At 33.4% G+C, this 17,265-nt stretch overlaps 1 protein-coding gene across 1 annotated transcript in view; it reads right to left on the reverse strand.

The window, feature by feature from the left end:
• LOC108769688 (netrin-1) overlaps positions 1 to 17,265 on the reverse strand; it is a 202,793-nt gene that overhangs the window by 28,935 nt on the left and 156,593 nt on the right. The window contains exon 4 of the mRNA XM_018520809.1: positions 16,852 to 16,947. Within this exon, the coding sequence (XP_018376311.1) occupies positions 16,852 to 16,947 (96 nt within the window). The remainder of the gene's footprint in view (positions 1 to 16,851; positions 16,948 to 17,265) is intronic.

Here is a 17,265-nt window from a genome sequence, read left to right on the forward strand (position 1 = left end):
TCCATTTTCATGTAGGCGCGCGAGCTACGAGATTCTTTTTTTCGCGAGGAATTTACATCGCGCCAAACCCCGGGCGATGCGTATGCGCGCATCACGACGTACCCAGTATGCATAATTAGGTCGTGATTGTCCACGACGCGTAGAAAATTGTCTCGTACCCATCGACGAGGTCGTCACCCGAAAACTTTTTCCGGACTCTTTGGTCTCGATTTTACGTGGAAATAAATCGTCACCCTATCTTGTGCAAATTCTTCTGACATTTACTTGCGACTAAGTTTAAACTTAGTCCTTTATTGTACAAATGAAGCCATTGTCTTGAATGTTGGACGATGAAACTTTTTGTGTGCTCGTGGGTAGCACGATTAAATCTGTTTTAACTTAAGTTATGAAATAAAGCAATAAAGCATCTACTAATTATACTGAAAGAAAAATGTTTGGTATTTGTAACTATAATTACACGTTACTATAATTATAATTATTATTGCTATATAACGTTAGTAATTATAACTACATATATAATTCTATCAATAAATATATATATGTAGTTGGCAATAAAAAATGACTATAGTTATTATCGATATAAAAATGGTACAATTATCATAAATTATTAGTTAAATATTTTTTGGAACAACCATAATATAGTGTTGTTTAAAAAAATGATTATAAATTATAGTAATTTTAACCATTTTTGGTAATAACAACTATAATTATAATCATTTTCGGTTGCCAACTATAATATTTATTGATAGAACTATACATATAGTTATTACTATTAAAATTATAATAGTAATAATCATAATTATAGTAACGTGTAATTATATTAACAAACACCAAAAATTTGTCTATTAGTGTATCAAAAATCAGTGCTCAAAATCTTTTTATACACAATATGTTTATGCAAATTGTTACCAAAATGATGATTAAGAAACAATTGTAATTCTAAAGATCCGTATACTGTACATTGAGAACTATCTCACATTACATGCAAAATGTTGTAGCTAATAAAATGAGGAAAAAATATTTATCAAGCAAATTTCTAATCAAAAGTTTCTGATGAAAAATATTTTTGTTTTTCCTTCGTCCAATTTCTCTCGAATCTTTTCTGTTCGTTAATCTAATACTATATTTTATAGCCTGCCGAGGGCAATTTCTCGAGCTTAACGTAATTCCTCCGTCGGAGTCTATCCGCTATAAAATTTCGCGAGGTTTCTTCCACCTCGTTCGGAAGTATCGAAAGTGCGATCGGTCATTCCTCCGCGCCGGCGTTGCTTTTATCGTCGACGTCGCGACGACGAAACCCTCGTTCGGCTTTAACAGTCCGCGAAAAACAGATCGATTGCCCGCTCGTTCTCGGCACGTCATCCGAACGAATGGAAAGGTCATTTCCTGCGAAAGTTACTTCCTTTCGCGTAGCCAACAATACGTGGTCGCCGGTGCATCGCATTGTTCGTATTGTAAGAAACACAAGGCGGGTCCTATCGCGATCGACAAGACAACGGCGAAATTGCTAGAAGAGAATGTTGTTCCCCGATGTTCTCGCAATGTGCTTTTCCTATGTTCCGTTTTCAACTTATCTAAATAAACGTCTGTTATATGTTAAGTTTATTTTACTTTTGTGTTGCAAAAAAAGGAAGCCGCATTAATTACACAAAAAATGGTGAAATAAGTTAGTTTTTACGTACACTAAAAAATGCTCAGTTAATATATAACCAACCAAATGTTCGGTTAATATATCAAAAAATAATTTTACTCTTTTAAAGATTTAGTAATAATTACCAGACAGTTGTTTTATATTATTATATTTGATAATTCTTACTAGATATTTAAAAAAGTAAAATTATTTTTGATTATATATTATAATCAATCATTTTATTAAAATGTTCATTCAACATTTAGCAATTATTACCAGATTTTTTTTCATCTAGAACTTGTCATGTAGTGAACAAAAGATTACATTATTACTATTTGAACAAAAGTTGTCGTAAGATAATTCAATAATAAATAATTTTTGAGCTATGGTTAAAGTTTTGAACTATGGTCAGAGATGTAAAATTTATGCTTATAAAGCACCTTTGATACGCCATAGCTCAATTTATTATTCAGCTTTGTGTCTATGACATTTTATTCACTACATTATAAGCTACATTATATGTAAAATTAAGTAATTTTATCCAATTTTCCACGTAATTGGTATGGAGTCCTTTGTATGAGGAGTTCCATGATATAACCGGAATCTTTCAAAAAAAAGTAGCCAATTCTGGTGTTGTAACTCTCAAAAAGAATCTCATTGCAACGTCTAAATTACACGCAGACCGTATTTACGTCGCAAGTATTTGCAAATACGTCCATAAATACACGCGATACGTGTCGGGTGAGAGGAAAGCACATTGCCGCTTTAAGGTGCGTCTATGGAGGAAAAGGAAGAAAACGGGAAAGAGAACGAACCGATGTAGTGTGCAAACAGTGCTCGGGATATGTTTCCCGAAACGGAAAGACCCTCGATGGGCGTTTATCCGAGCGCATACGCGCACGCAACACGTTTACGCGGCGGTACAGTCGTCGAGGTATACTTAAATGCGACGCGCCATGCCATTAAAATCCTCAACTCGGCAAGATGCCTTGTGACGGCACTCTATCTCTAAATATATTTTGAAAATTAACACAATCTCAGAATAGTAAATTATTATCCTCAGAAAGTGTGCTATTTTCTACAAAAATATATTTATACATAATATAATTCTTTTGTGTACATCTACATAATACAATGTTCCATATTAAAACAATCATAAAAAAGTAGTAAAAAATATTTTAATACAAATTTTGGTTATATTACGTTAAACTTTTTATATAAGTAACGTTAAAATTAGGAGATTATTAACGTTAAGAAATTTTCTAAAATGATTTTGTTTTACCATGAATTAATGGATTGCACTTCGAATATGAATTTCTTCATTATTTCTGATTTAAAAGCTGGATATTTATACATACCATATATATTTATTATATTCCGAATTATATTATTTAGAATATATAGATATAAAAATTAAATAAGTGTAAATTGAGATATCTGTGAGTATAATACAGATGTACATAAATGACCTTTCAAATGCTGAATAATTTAATACTTACTATCTATTATGTATTTTCGAAAGATATTACCTACCAAAATGAAACACTATTACAAATATTTGTGTATCTCACGCAACAATAGATTGTTATGAGTTGTATATTCAGGCACAAGCATTGTACGTAACATGTTTGGACAATACAATATTTCCGTAATCCGAGTAATTGGATGTTTGAATATCTCATGTACCATATTCTCTGCGATATATATTTTAAAATTAGAAATTCAGAAATAATGGTGAACTTAAGTGAAATGCTTAAATATAGAGAGCAAAGCAGTATATAACAAATAGAAAGTACTTAAATTATTTGATTGTCGCATTTTTCAAAATATTTTCAAACCTTTTTAAGCATTTTTTTACATCGATTTCTTAATAAATTGCCTTTTTATATTTTGCACTTTCACTTAAATAGGTTATAACTCGATAAATTTTACTGTAATCCTGCATATTACTCTTGTAAATCTTACTTTGTTATTAATGATGGTTGTGCGAATTTTTGAGTATGTTGTAACTCGCATAACTCTGCCAATTGCATTTAAATGCGTCTTGCAAACCAGCAGTTTATTCGTACCATACGATTATCGTAATATATTGCTCGAAAATTATTGTATTGATACCGTTTACCATCTTTGTACCGTCTTTTTGTCGAACATAAGTCCTTTAATCCGGTGAAAGGACAAATCGACCTAAAAAAAAAAAGCAACCGTAATGTAAGTCACGGCAATGTATTATTACTTTCATTCTTTCATCGGGAAATATCCAAATACACAATGATTATAAAGATCCGAGTGATTATAATTAATCGAAATACTCGTTATCTGAATTAACGAGTTGCATAAATCTACGACTTCGAGATCCTTTTGCCTCAACAAATCACGTTAATCGGTAAATCAAACGTGTTGAGAAACATCAGCAGAAACGATTCAGCGAAATTGCTCCAAAGAGAATTCGCATACCTTCTGTGAATAATGAGGCAAGATACTATTTAACTCTACATTTAAATAAAGTTACAGGATATAAACACGGTTATATATGTATCAACTGGTAGATCAGGATGTGCAAACGAATGTTAAGATGTATAAAAAGTTACGACGTCGCGCTACGACTCGACGTATCACTTCGCAGTGATCGACGAAGCGCGTACTTCGACAGTCATTACACGGCCACGGAATTTACATCACGAGCAAAGTAGATGACTTTGTCCGCGCGCGGCTTAACGGGGCGGTGCTTTCCTCACTTCACTACGATAATTCGCAGAAATAAACCGAACTGGTTTCGCGGATAGTCTTTAATCGCCGTCATTATCCATCCGCCCGTAACCCTTTGCAGCATTTATATCGGTTTTTTTTTCTCCGGTCGATCGACGTCGTTGATAAATGTACTGTACGCGAGCGATTTGCACGTGGAAAAAGCTGCCAGAAACACGTAAACACATACGCGCGTATATGTATGTAAATGAACACGTACTTGACGATGACGACGATGACGACGACGACGACGACGACTCTCCCTCTTCCTTTCTTTCCCTTTCCCTTTTTGAAGTTGTGCCTCCTACATCCCTTATGTCCGACTCCACCTAGTACTTTTCTCCCTCTGCACAAGGGAGGCCCGAAAGGAGGGTTCGCCCTCGAGTTATTATTATTTTGCCGCAGATATACATCGCGTGGATTCGCTTTAATGGTCTGACATTTATTTCTTACCAGGGTCGGTTTTATTACTGAAACTGGTGAAGCAATTTATCTCGAAGAAGAGCCTCGAACGAAGAATTCATCATAAAATGTGTATTATATACCGAATTGAGGAACAAGCGCAATTCATCGTATGGTATCATTAAGTAATATGATTTAACACTTTTCGCAATGATAATATATAAGTATGTTGCAATGTGCAAAGTGTACATTTTTGAGTAAGAAAACAAAGCACTTGCTTTCATTCAGCTTACATTGAACGTAAAATTATCTGCTATTAACTACAGTACACGTACGCGATCGCTGGAAGCTTAATTTAATAACAGGTCTTGACGAAGGTTAATTTAATAACAGACCAGCGTCTCTCCTTCGGATTCGCCAATGTATAATACCCGATATTATCAAATTAGGAAACGCGTCACGAAATCTTATTCCTGACACTTGCTTCAAAGTCCAAGAGTGTGTATCTGAGAAGCAAAAGAATGTAATTTCAAGAAAATCAATTTTGAAGATGAAACCTACAATTTCGTACTTATACGTGCGCGTGGATAACTTTTAAAATAAAAGTAAACAAATTCAATCAAATTGAAACTGTATGTAGAATAATATACATCCGTACTTCAACAATTTTTTATTCTGATTTAACTGATTATATGACTTTAACGAATTTATATAATCGCATTAGAAGATATATCGCCATCATTCTGTAATTGCTAGAATTTATTTTCAATGCAATGATCTAAAAATATGACCGAAATATTTGAACACTAAGATTTGCTTTGACCAAATATATTTCTCTTAATTAGATTTATTCTCATCGATTCAATTTCGTATTATAGTTATTTAAATATAGAATCGCTAAATATTTCGCATTTGGTCGTTTTGGACTTGCCACTCTCTATTTCCCAGATATAAGATTTGATCCGACTCTGTGACTTCCTATACAATCTCAGCACAAGCAGAGAGAAAGAAAATTCTTGGAACACTCGAATACATTGCGAGTGCCTGAGAGCGCATAGAGCTTCCGTTAAGGGTAGAATCGCGCGCACAACGACAAGAAGGCACTTCTTCGACGGCGAAACGAGATTTTTCGGCTTCGCTTTGCCCGTATACTTTCCTTTGTTCCCGTGAATATCAGTCGAGTGTTAGATGGTAGATCATGAATGTTGGGGCGAAGAAAAGTACCCTCGATTTGGCAGATGATGATATATACTGTTCAAGTATACGATCGACTTTTCCTCAATCTATTCTCGTGATTCGGAAAAATGGGAAATTGCTTTGACGAAGTGTTACGTTTTACAAATAAATAATGACAAATAATAATGTCGGATTGTCGGTTAGCGTCAATTTGTATAAAATTCTTTTTGCAATGTATCATATAAAATCATAAACTTTTTCTGTTATAAGAATTTATTTTGTTTTTTTTTTTTACGTTAAAGTGCTACAAAGATTGCCTTAAAACATGAGATATTGATGATAGATAAATTAGCAAATATAGCAAATGCTTTGTGTTCACGTTTACGGTGGATTCCCAGAAAACGATTTGTCAGAAGGATAATCGTTTATTTAATTTTATCGGTCTTATATGGATATAATTTACATCATTTTACGGTTATGATAAAATTATATCAAGCAAAAAGCTCAACGGATTCGAATAACGTATCTATGATTAACACAAGTTTGTTAATTGACTACACTTAAAAAGTTATTTACAGGTGACTGTTTCGTAAATGGTGAAATATGTATGAACGCGTTTATGATAATTTGGTTGAATAATTTATTAGCATAATCGTCCTTTCGATCTCATCATTGGTTCGCAATTTGCATCACAGCGCCTTCTTGTCGTACCAGAGTGATTGCACTGATCAGTTATTTATAGTTGCGTAAGAATACATTGACGAATTAAAACCAGAGCTGCGTAACAAATCGACGTCGCCGTATAAGCCAAATAATTAGACCAAATTTATCAGGCAAGAGTTACGTATAGAAAGACATCTCGCACCTGTCCGCCCTATAGAAATAGAGCTTTCCGCGCGTGTTTATGGTAATCTCGACTGAATAATTTATCAAGATAATCACTCTTTTATCCCTAGCCCGCGTTCGTGATTTGCATCGACAAGTTGCATGGCTTGTTTAAAACTGGATCGAATAAAGATACATCGGTTTCTGCAATTGAAATGATAAATCAATAATAATTTACTTGCCCCATTGATAGTTCCGCCATTGTCTGATATCTCTTAGGCCTTTTCCTTTTTCTTTTTTTCTTAGATTCGTTTGTTGCACAACAAAACTCTCGTAAAGACGCGGTTAATTACGATCACTTACTAATCCGGAATAGCAGAACATTCTCAAACTTAATCGGATTTATTGTGACGAAGAATAATGTGATAAAAGTACAAAGCTTTGTAATTCACTCGACTTTGTAATTCATGACTCTCGAAATCTCAAACAGCGAAAGATTTTGACAAATCATAAACGAGATATAAAAATGTTAACCCGCGAAACACAAGAGTGTCATATAGAGATATAAAAATGTTGAATTGTTACACAATTGACAGATATTAAAATGTAATTTTTTCGATACGTTTTCTGAATCTTTTTCGGCACAAGCGAAATTTTATCTCTGAATTAAGAGAGGGCAAAATCTCCCTCCTTAAATAATCAAGAAAACTTTGATAATGTAACAGAATGTAAAAAGTAACTCTGAATTTTTCTACATTTTTTGAAAGTTCAGAACAGTAAAAAAACTTGAACTGAACGAAAAGATCCAGATTGTAGACGAAGAAAGTAAAAATATGACTGCAGACGAAAAAGTACATTTAATGTTTATTTAAGAAATCAAGTTTCGGTTGATCGAGAAAATGTATTTGTAGAAATTACGGTTTAAATAACGATATATTTCTATTCTACTCTCTCAATCGAATGGAATCGTTGGCAGTGATAACGAGATCACGAAACGAAGAATAGAATATATTACAATAGCTTATTTAACGGAATTGATTTAAAATACAGAGCAGAATATTCGGTGTAGTTATTTCATAGTGTACGTTAAATATTTCGTGGTAGCGAGAGACAGTTACGGTTATCGGGCGGTTACGATGTTTGTTTTGATAACAGAACGGCGTAGGTATATACATAAGGCTGCCGCGCGCTACGTTATCATTCTTGGATTGAGATTCGAGTCGACAGGCAACAGCGCGTGCCGCTACGTATATCGTCGCATTGTCCATCGTGTACATGATCGCAAATTCAAAAAGCGCGATAAATTGACTTCCTTGATTAATAATTATAAACGTATTGACTATTTATCGATACGAGAGTGTCCCGCGTGAATCATTCATTTTACATAGTAATACAAGATGGAAATTTTAAATTATACCGTACTGATATATGTATATACGTTCATATATCGCGTATGGACGATTTCTATTTCTCTAACGATGTTTTATCATTACGAATGTATCTCACGCCGCGCTTTGAATTTTTCGCTGATTTGCTCATTATTTTCTGATTAAGAGCACGGTATAGAATATAAATAGACAGAATAAGTGATTAACAAATCGACAGAATGAATGATTACAATAGTATTTAATTGGATTTACACGTTTAAAATACATTGCGTATGCAGATTGAGAATTTCGATTGTGCACATTTTCGGATAACTGTAAATGATCATTTTCCAATTTTTCATTTAAAAACGAAACGGCTGTGATTGTGAGTCGAATATCGTTGTGATATCTTATTAATTAATAAATTAAAATTACATCAATTCCGATATATGTCAATTGCCTAATATAAATTCGACGTTATTTGCATTATTTGCAATTTGTTAAAAATTCTCGCTGAGATTTTATCGGACAAATTCGCGAGATTTGCCAGTATCGAGCCTCGTATTTTTTCCCATCATTTTCGTGATTGCAATTCGACGGGATTACATCGCAACGGATAATAGTAAAGTGCGCGCTGCATGCGATTAGCGTCGGGAGTGCCGTACGATTATTCTATATAACGATCGTAATTGATCATGTTTTTGAGAGTATTGTGCTGTGCACGAGTGCGAAAAGAAAACAGAATCCATAAGGAGGAGGCTTAGGACACAAAGACGCGGAATAATCATGGGGTATGTAAATTATATTTTATTAATATTAGGTGTTAAACTTAATTCCTGCCGTTTTTCGTCTCCAAAATTGATTTGTTTCGAAGGGAAGATGAATGAATACCTTAATCAAAGTAATTTCCTCTATTTTCTACTTTATTACTAATTAATAATATTTTATTAATAATACTTTGATTAAGGTATTTCCCTTCGAAATAAATCAATTTTGGAGACGAAAAACGGCAGGAATTAAGTTTAACACCTAATATATCTTTATAAAAATTGTGCTTGAAATAAAGATTTATTAATAACGATTTATAAACACAATTTATATCTCATTGCGTGTATCTAAAGCTGAAATCACGTGATGCAATCTCTTGAATGATAAGCAAGCATGCTGCTATGATGCATGAACATGCATGAACATGTTCTACGATCTACTTAACGCTGTAAATACTTGGTTGATCAATCAAAAGAAAAAATTTTATGAATTGACAAACAAAGCATGCTTCAAAGCATTTGCAGCGTTAAGCGGATTGCACCTCTAGAATACGTTCAGGTATCAAAACCGACATGCATGTTTATCATTGAAAAAATGATGCATCATATGATTCCAGCTTAATATTGCGGCGTGTTCCACAGTCGTATATTTTAATTTAATACAACATCGGGAATAATCTTTCCATTTCTCACAATCGGCTTATTGTTAGTATACTTTCAGATTCCTCTCTAATCAAAATATAGACAGTTTATGTTTCAGGATGATACTTTATTTCGAATATCTCTCTCGATATTCGATACATGATTCGTATAATTACGAACGCAAATTATAATTATAAATACGAGTCTCTAAATGATTTTTTTTATCTTTAATTAATTTTATCAGAGACCGCGGAACGACCAATCGTCTCCGACCATCGGTATCGTACGTCAAAACCGAATCGACTCGCGTACTTTTCGCGAGGCTCCCGAGGCACGCGATGAACACACGCGTGGGTGCGATGCGGTGCATTGCGCTGCACTACGCGAGAATTACGACGTGCGTTCGGTTGTGTGGCGGGGCATTAACATATAGATACGATCCGTGACGCGGAATGCATACGCCGGATATGCGCGCTTACGTTACCGCGCGATGATACGCGAACTGAGGGGAGTGGGCCGCCTTCGACAGGGGTAAGGTAGCCGAGGGCTACCAGTTCGTCGTAATTACCGCGCTGCTTATGAATAACGGCGGGGGCGGACACGTGAGATCGCGCGGGTCCATCCCCGCGGCAGCGGAAGGAAAAAAAAAGGGCCGCGCGATTTGCAGCCCGCGTGGGTGGATCGCGTCAAGTGGATCTTCTCGACGGTACTCGCCTTATGTTATAATAATATGTAGACGTTAAGCCTGAAACACACATATAATCCGTTCGCTGCCGACTATCGTTGGCAAAAATGTTATTTGTTAATAGGTTTTTTATATTTTTACAATAAGCCATTACCTAAGCTTCAAGTTTTAAACCGTAAGAAACTGATGAATCGTAGTCGATTATTCTTCTTACATTCGACTGTGATTAACTTCTCAATTTCTCACAGCTTGAGACCTAAAGCTTAGATAATGGCTTATTGTAAAATGCAATTGAGAATTTTTTATCAATATATATACATGATTTTTTTTCTATCTGCATCGATTCATTAAATGTAACTCTTCTCCTTCTTGAGTTGATTTTCTAGCCTTCGGTATTAAAGGAATGAAGAAGTCGATTAAGATATGAATAGAAGATATTCAAATAGCGTTCTAGTGAAAAGTTACATGTTCTATAGAACATGACATTTATTTCAGAAAATTAATTCTATGCGTGTTTTTACTAAAAAATAATGATTTTGTTTTATTCCACAATAATAAAAATGTAAACGTAATGAATTGCAACTGTCAACATTGCAATAATAAATTCAACTCGATAATATGAATACAGTATTCGCGCCGATTGCATTTGAAATACCTATAATTAAATTATTTGCAATCAAAATAACGATTTATAACGATTAAATAACGTCCATATGATGTTTATAAGTTTATACGATATTTTAAATCCCTAAATTTAAATGTACATCCATATACATATTACCATATATGTATATTACAATACATTTACGATCATTATAATGCTATTTTTTCGGATATCAAGCAAGAGTTTCATTTGGCATAAGTTTTGATGCTTTCTGATATTGTCTTATCTCTCTTTATATACTCTCTTTCCGCTTTGCTGCGATAGTACGATAATATAATATAAGATATATATATCGTAATGGCATATACCTGCTTATACAAATAATATAAGATAGTTATATAGATCGAAGTGCATTAAATTATGAAGTTAAAGTAGTAGGAATTGAACAATAAAAAGATAAGTCAATCTCGCTTTGCCGTTGGGCAAAGTAACGAGAGAAGAAATACGCGAGAATGAAACTTGTAATGAAGTCTAAAAACCTGCACGCGACGAGAGCGAGCATGAAGCATGATCAGCAGACTTCGTCCTAATGAAATTTCGACGACGCGAAAATCAAGAATCGACTTAATCTTGAACGTTCGTTTCTTTGAGATACAAATGGATATAAACGTAAGTAAGTCGGTTAATACCGGTTCGGTGTTTTTTAACATTCCGTTAACCAACGCGATTTAATCTAAAATCAGCTTGTTACACAAGGCATCCTAGACTCACGAATTCCTTCAACTGTCAGGAAAACGTGAAAAGCTCCATTTTTCTTTAATGAAAACCCGTTCCCAAATTATTCTCCGTAATATCTTCTTTTTACTTTTTACATAAAATATTTTAACAATTGAGTAGAATACTACATTTTTATCAAAATGTAAATTTTACTTCAATTGTTGTAATAAATTGAAAACATAATATTTATTACATTTATAAAATAATATAATATAATATTTATTAACAACAAATATATTAATAAATTGAAAGATGTGAGTTGAGAAATTTAAGACACATGAGTTAATTATGTTAATTTGCGATATCAAATATCTACGTATGTAAATATCAAAATTTCTTCATTAAAATAGCTATTATTTTCTTAGTTATCTATCCTTACGTTATCTATGTCCGAGATCCACGCTATATAAGAACGTTGACTAGCGGCGACTTATCGCGACATTATCGAGATGCTGAGGCCGTGATCGTGATTTCGTGGGGAAGGAGGGGCAACTGCAAGAAGAGTATTTCCAGGAGGCCTATTACGGTAGATAATTTACGCAGGTCGTACCTGCGGCAGTTTCCCCACAAGAATTTACAGCGACAGTGCCACTCGACGCGACACTCGCCAGGTGTAAATTCGATTACGATACTACTTGCGTCGATATTTCACTTCTGTACGAGTGGAGTAGGTAACGTCGCCGCGTAATCTACAAGCAAAATTATGTGCGTCATGTAGGCGGCAAAATTTCTACGCGTCTCATAGCAAAAATTAAATGGGAACAAAATTTAATCCAATCACGATTATTCCGTCCCAATGTAAACGTTGGTTCACAAGAATTTTGAATATTTTAGAATTGGGAAAGTAAGCACATCGAAGTATTTTATCGCAAAATAAAATGTAGAAACAAAAATTTTTGCGAATTATGATGAATATTTTTTTTAAGTTGTCTTATCTATACAGTGGCCAATAGTTTCCGCTAACATATGTAATTTTATGATAATTTTTGTCAATTTGTTTCTCAATTTATATTATAAGTTAATAAAATTTTTACTGTATACAATCAACTTACCCAGATAACATGCATGTTGCATAAGATATCTAAAAGACGTCTTTTAAACGTCTTTTAGACATCTTTCAGACATGTTTTAGATATCTTATGCAACATAAACGCTATCTGGGGATTAAGAACACAATATTTTAAATACTGGTAAATATATTAAAATACTTTTGGCAACCACTGTTTGTAACCTTTAAACTTAGAAGTAGGATAAGTTTATATACACTGAAAAAAAATATAGTCAATTTTAATAAATATTTAGTTGAATACATGCCAACTAAATATTTATTAAATATAAAGATACATTTATTTGATACAAGAAATGTTAATTTGATTTAATAATAATTTTTTTTACTAAACAAATATTTATTTACTGTAAGTAAATATTTAGTTGTAGTACTGAACTAAATATTTATTAAAATTGACTAATTTTTTTCTCAGTGTATATATAGCAGTACTACTCTCAAAAAATTTCTTCGTGATGAAAAGACAAGTTGTCGTCTTATAATCTCTCAATTGTATTAAATACTTTTATCTTCAGTTCAATGATTGCAAAACAAAATTAGTTAAACCAGAATCATTTCTTTGGCGATCGCAATATCTGATAATTAGTATCATATCACCCGTAGGGTGTATTTGGTCCCAGGTGCAAACTCGATCACGATACTCCTCTTCGCGCGTCGATATTTCACTCGCGTTCAAAATGCAGGGAGCGTCGAGACGTAATCTGCGCTCTGCATATGGAGCACGCGTGGGTAGAAACGCGTGCATTCGATGCAACGAGAGAACTCGAGAGGGACGACAACTACGAGAGCCTCTCGCTTTTCATGCCGTCAGTTTTCAACCTGAAAAAATCGCTCCATCCGTCGTGAACGCGAGACGTATTGTCAGTACAGTTTTACAAGTTTCAAATCAACATCTTATCTGATTATTATAACGGCGCTGCCGAGTGAAAGTCTGTTTACCCTGATTTCTGTTGCGATGTACGCGATATCAATATAAACGTGATACTAAAGTAGATGCAGTACTGAAATATTTTGTTGAAGGACAAATTTAATAATTATAAAATATAAAAATAAATATATATAAGAGAAATATAAAAGAAATTTATATAAGTGATATTTATAAAATTATAAATAAATATATTTTGTGCTAATTAGAAAATAATCTAGAACAACTGAATCATACAAAAGCTCATTGTATATTATACTAAATAATTTTTTATATTTTAATCAAGTACATTAAGTGGTACTATTACAAATTCTATATATTTTTATTTTAGAATAATCAGTGACATAAGAAACCAATTTGCATACAGATTAAAACAGTTTTAAACGTAGGAAAGAGAGAACCATTTTTCTACATAAAATCAGAAGCTATTCTCTGTAACATCCTTAAGACAGGGTCGTTGGGGACGACACTAAATTAGGAGATAAAGCTTTCTTGTTAAAGTTCTAGGACAGTAACTACATTAGTGTACATCGGCGGCATCTAATGTTTAATCCTTCTATGTACCGCGTTTTAATATTTTTTAAACATTTATTCCAATCAACGTATAGACTCATAATATTTAAACAGAATTTATTGCTTATAATAAATTTTTTATTTTGCCAAGTTCTATTTTTAACTGTATAAAAAATATCTATAAGGTATCTGAAGCATAATATTTTTAGGCATATACAAATTAAACTGTTTTTTTTTTATTTAAAAAATTACAAATTTGCATTGGGAATATGTACATATTAATTTGAAGCTTGAATGAAATGCGTACCATCTATCAAATTTAATTAGAACTGAATTCTGTCAGATTTTGTCTTTTACTTCTTCTATAATATATGACCTCAATTGAGAAAATATCGGCATCTAAAACTTAAATTTATCGAGATGCATCGACGTCTCGAATAGGGGATTCGCTCACTTGCCCGAGCACGGCTAAGAGCTCGCTGTGAAAATCGCGCATCGTCTACGCGAGTGAAAATGCCGGAGTAAACGGGCGAGCCGCAAGCGAGGGTAGTTTTAATTAAGCCATTAGGGGTGGCTGAGAGGCTGCGACCGAGCGGCTAGACGTTCCAACCCTCTTTCTCCTTCTCGCTCGCTCACCAGCTCTATCTGCTCTGTCTGCTTAAATTAATATAGCGCCTGCATTCCGTTCTACCACGTGACGACGAAGCTCGTATCCAGATCGACTTCCTTCCATCCCGATCCTCGTTAAATTTGCGGAAATAATAATGTGATCGCACAGACTCAGATCCGTACCAAAGTTTATTTAGTTGTGTACGCAATACGTGTCAAAAGTTCAGCAGTTTCTCATTACAAATTCAAATTTCACGAACAAATTCCCAACTTTTTTAGTGATAATTTCTTAGGAAGTGATGATTTTTATTACTGTATAAAGTTACAAAGTAGAAATTCTTCTTTTTCTTTAACATATTACAGTTTCGATATTAATGCTTCTTGAAAAGTTAATCTTAAAATTTAGTAGAAAGATATTCATTTTCTTATCGATAACATTTTTTTACTTATATTTTGCAGATATTTTTGATAATACAGAATAAAATATCGTAGAATTTTGTATAATATGTATTTGCTCAGTTCTTTCACGTTTTCATGAAGTAATATTTAATTCTTAAAACCGTGCAAATGATACAAATATAAAATATTAATGCAAAAAGAACGTGGATTATATTTAAAGAGTTCATTAGCAGCGCAGATTTTAAAGCATAACAAATTCACGATTTATTAATTATTTATAATAATTTCAAATTAATATGCAAAATAAATTTTTCTTTCGTATTTATTTTGAAAAATTTACGCGAATTGATTTTAAAAAGTCTTGATATTGTAATGCTTTCTTTTATTTCTAATTTCCACGAAATAGCGTTTTTTCAATGTCATTTTAATATCAATGGACTCGTGACTGTTACAAAATTACTTGGGAGATTATTATGCTCGTATTTATCTTATGTTTACCAGCGCTAAATGCAGCTGCTTGACTTTCATCTCACGTTTATATTAAATCATCGTACAAGACAAATGTAACTCAGAATCGGACAGGGACATTAGTGCTGAATACGTGACATTAGAATACCGACCTACGTTAACATCGCTCTCCTCTTGAGATTCGAGATGTTATTCTCCCTTCTGTCTCTTCTGTCTTTCCCACTCATCTATTTTATCTTCTTACGTTCCATCATTCACCAGTAATTTTTACGTCGCTCAGTGTGTCACTAGTATAGTGTTCGACGCGTCGTACCACAACACTCGGAATGTCAAGTAGTTCGACCATAGGATAGTTAAACGCAAACAAGCAAACTATACATAGTCTCGCATGGAAGTGCGTATATACTGAACAAACATATAACGAACCAAAAATGGATTTGTAGTTAAAATAAGATATGTGCATAATAGACGTTAGAAGTTTTAATATATATATGCGTTTTTTCTAAGTTAATAGTTACAATATTTAATAGAAATATTTGCAAAACATTTGCAATTTGTTTAAAAAATATTTTTGATTATATAGCTTTTACTCTGTGGGATATAATTAATTCATTAGTAATTTTTATTAATTAATAATTACAATTGATACTTTGTACGGGTATTTTGTTCAAAGAAGTTACGTGGTTTACAAATTATCTTCATATGTATTTTTGATATATCGTTAAATGTTAATGTTTCATGAACATTGCAGTCCACTTTATCAAAGCGAGAAACAACTGATGTAATCATTAGCGAATATTTACTGTTTTTCAATAATAATACACTGATTCACTTTTAGAGGTTATGATTTTCTGCAGATTCAATCTGTATGGTTGAAACTTGAAACCATAACTTCTAAAAATGAATCAGTGTATTATTACTGAAAAACAGTAAATATTCGTTGATGATTACAGTTAGTGTAGCACTGAAATCAGTAATAATATACTGATTCACTTTTAGAGAGTACGAGTTTAATTACATTTGACTTCGTAAAGTGGAATACAACTGTCGATCGCCATTACTTTTTAAATATTATAACTATTTAATTATAACCAATACGCCAAAATCCAAATGTAGCCAAAGGCACGGCGTTAATTCGAGCGAGATAGCGTGAACAAATGAATACGAATGTCTAAAAATTCGCGTTCACTGTTCGTTGTTCATTTGCTCAATGTATATACGCACCTTCGAGTTTACTTTGCACTTACTTACCAGCTCGTCCATCGTATCCGCGCTCGTCGTCATCGTCCTCATGCTCGCCGCTCTCTTCACCAGCCGTACCCTGCGTCTGCACGACCCTAGGTATCTCTGCAAGAATACGAGGTAAATGAGAGGAACGAGTCTGGATGGAAGGCTGAGTTAATCCTGCAGATGTTCATGCTAAGAACTCGCTCGAATCGATAATTGTTTCTCTCTTATACAGAAATTGCGAAAAATATTTTCTGATCTTCTCGGAAATAAATCATTAATAATCATTAAAATCTCAAAGACGTTATCTTCTTCGGCGGCGTTTTTAATATATTTAAAAATATAAATGTTCGTTATTTTATATTTGTGATATATTTGATCTGAAGTATAACGTGCATCATGAAATCTGAGTGCATTGCTCGAAGCACAAACAACCGT

Source organism: Trachymyrmex cornetzi, unplaced genomic scaffold, assembly GCF_001594075.2.
Source record: "Trachymyrmex cornetzi isolate Tcor2-1 unplaced genomic scaffold, Tcor1.1 scaffold122, whole genome shotgun sequence".
Classification (NCBI taxonomy): Eukaryota; Metazoa; Arthropoda; class Insecta; order Hymenoptera; family Formicidae; genus Trachymyrmex; species Trachymyrmex cornetzi.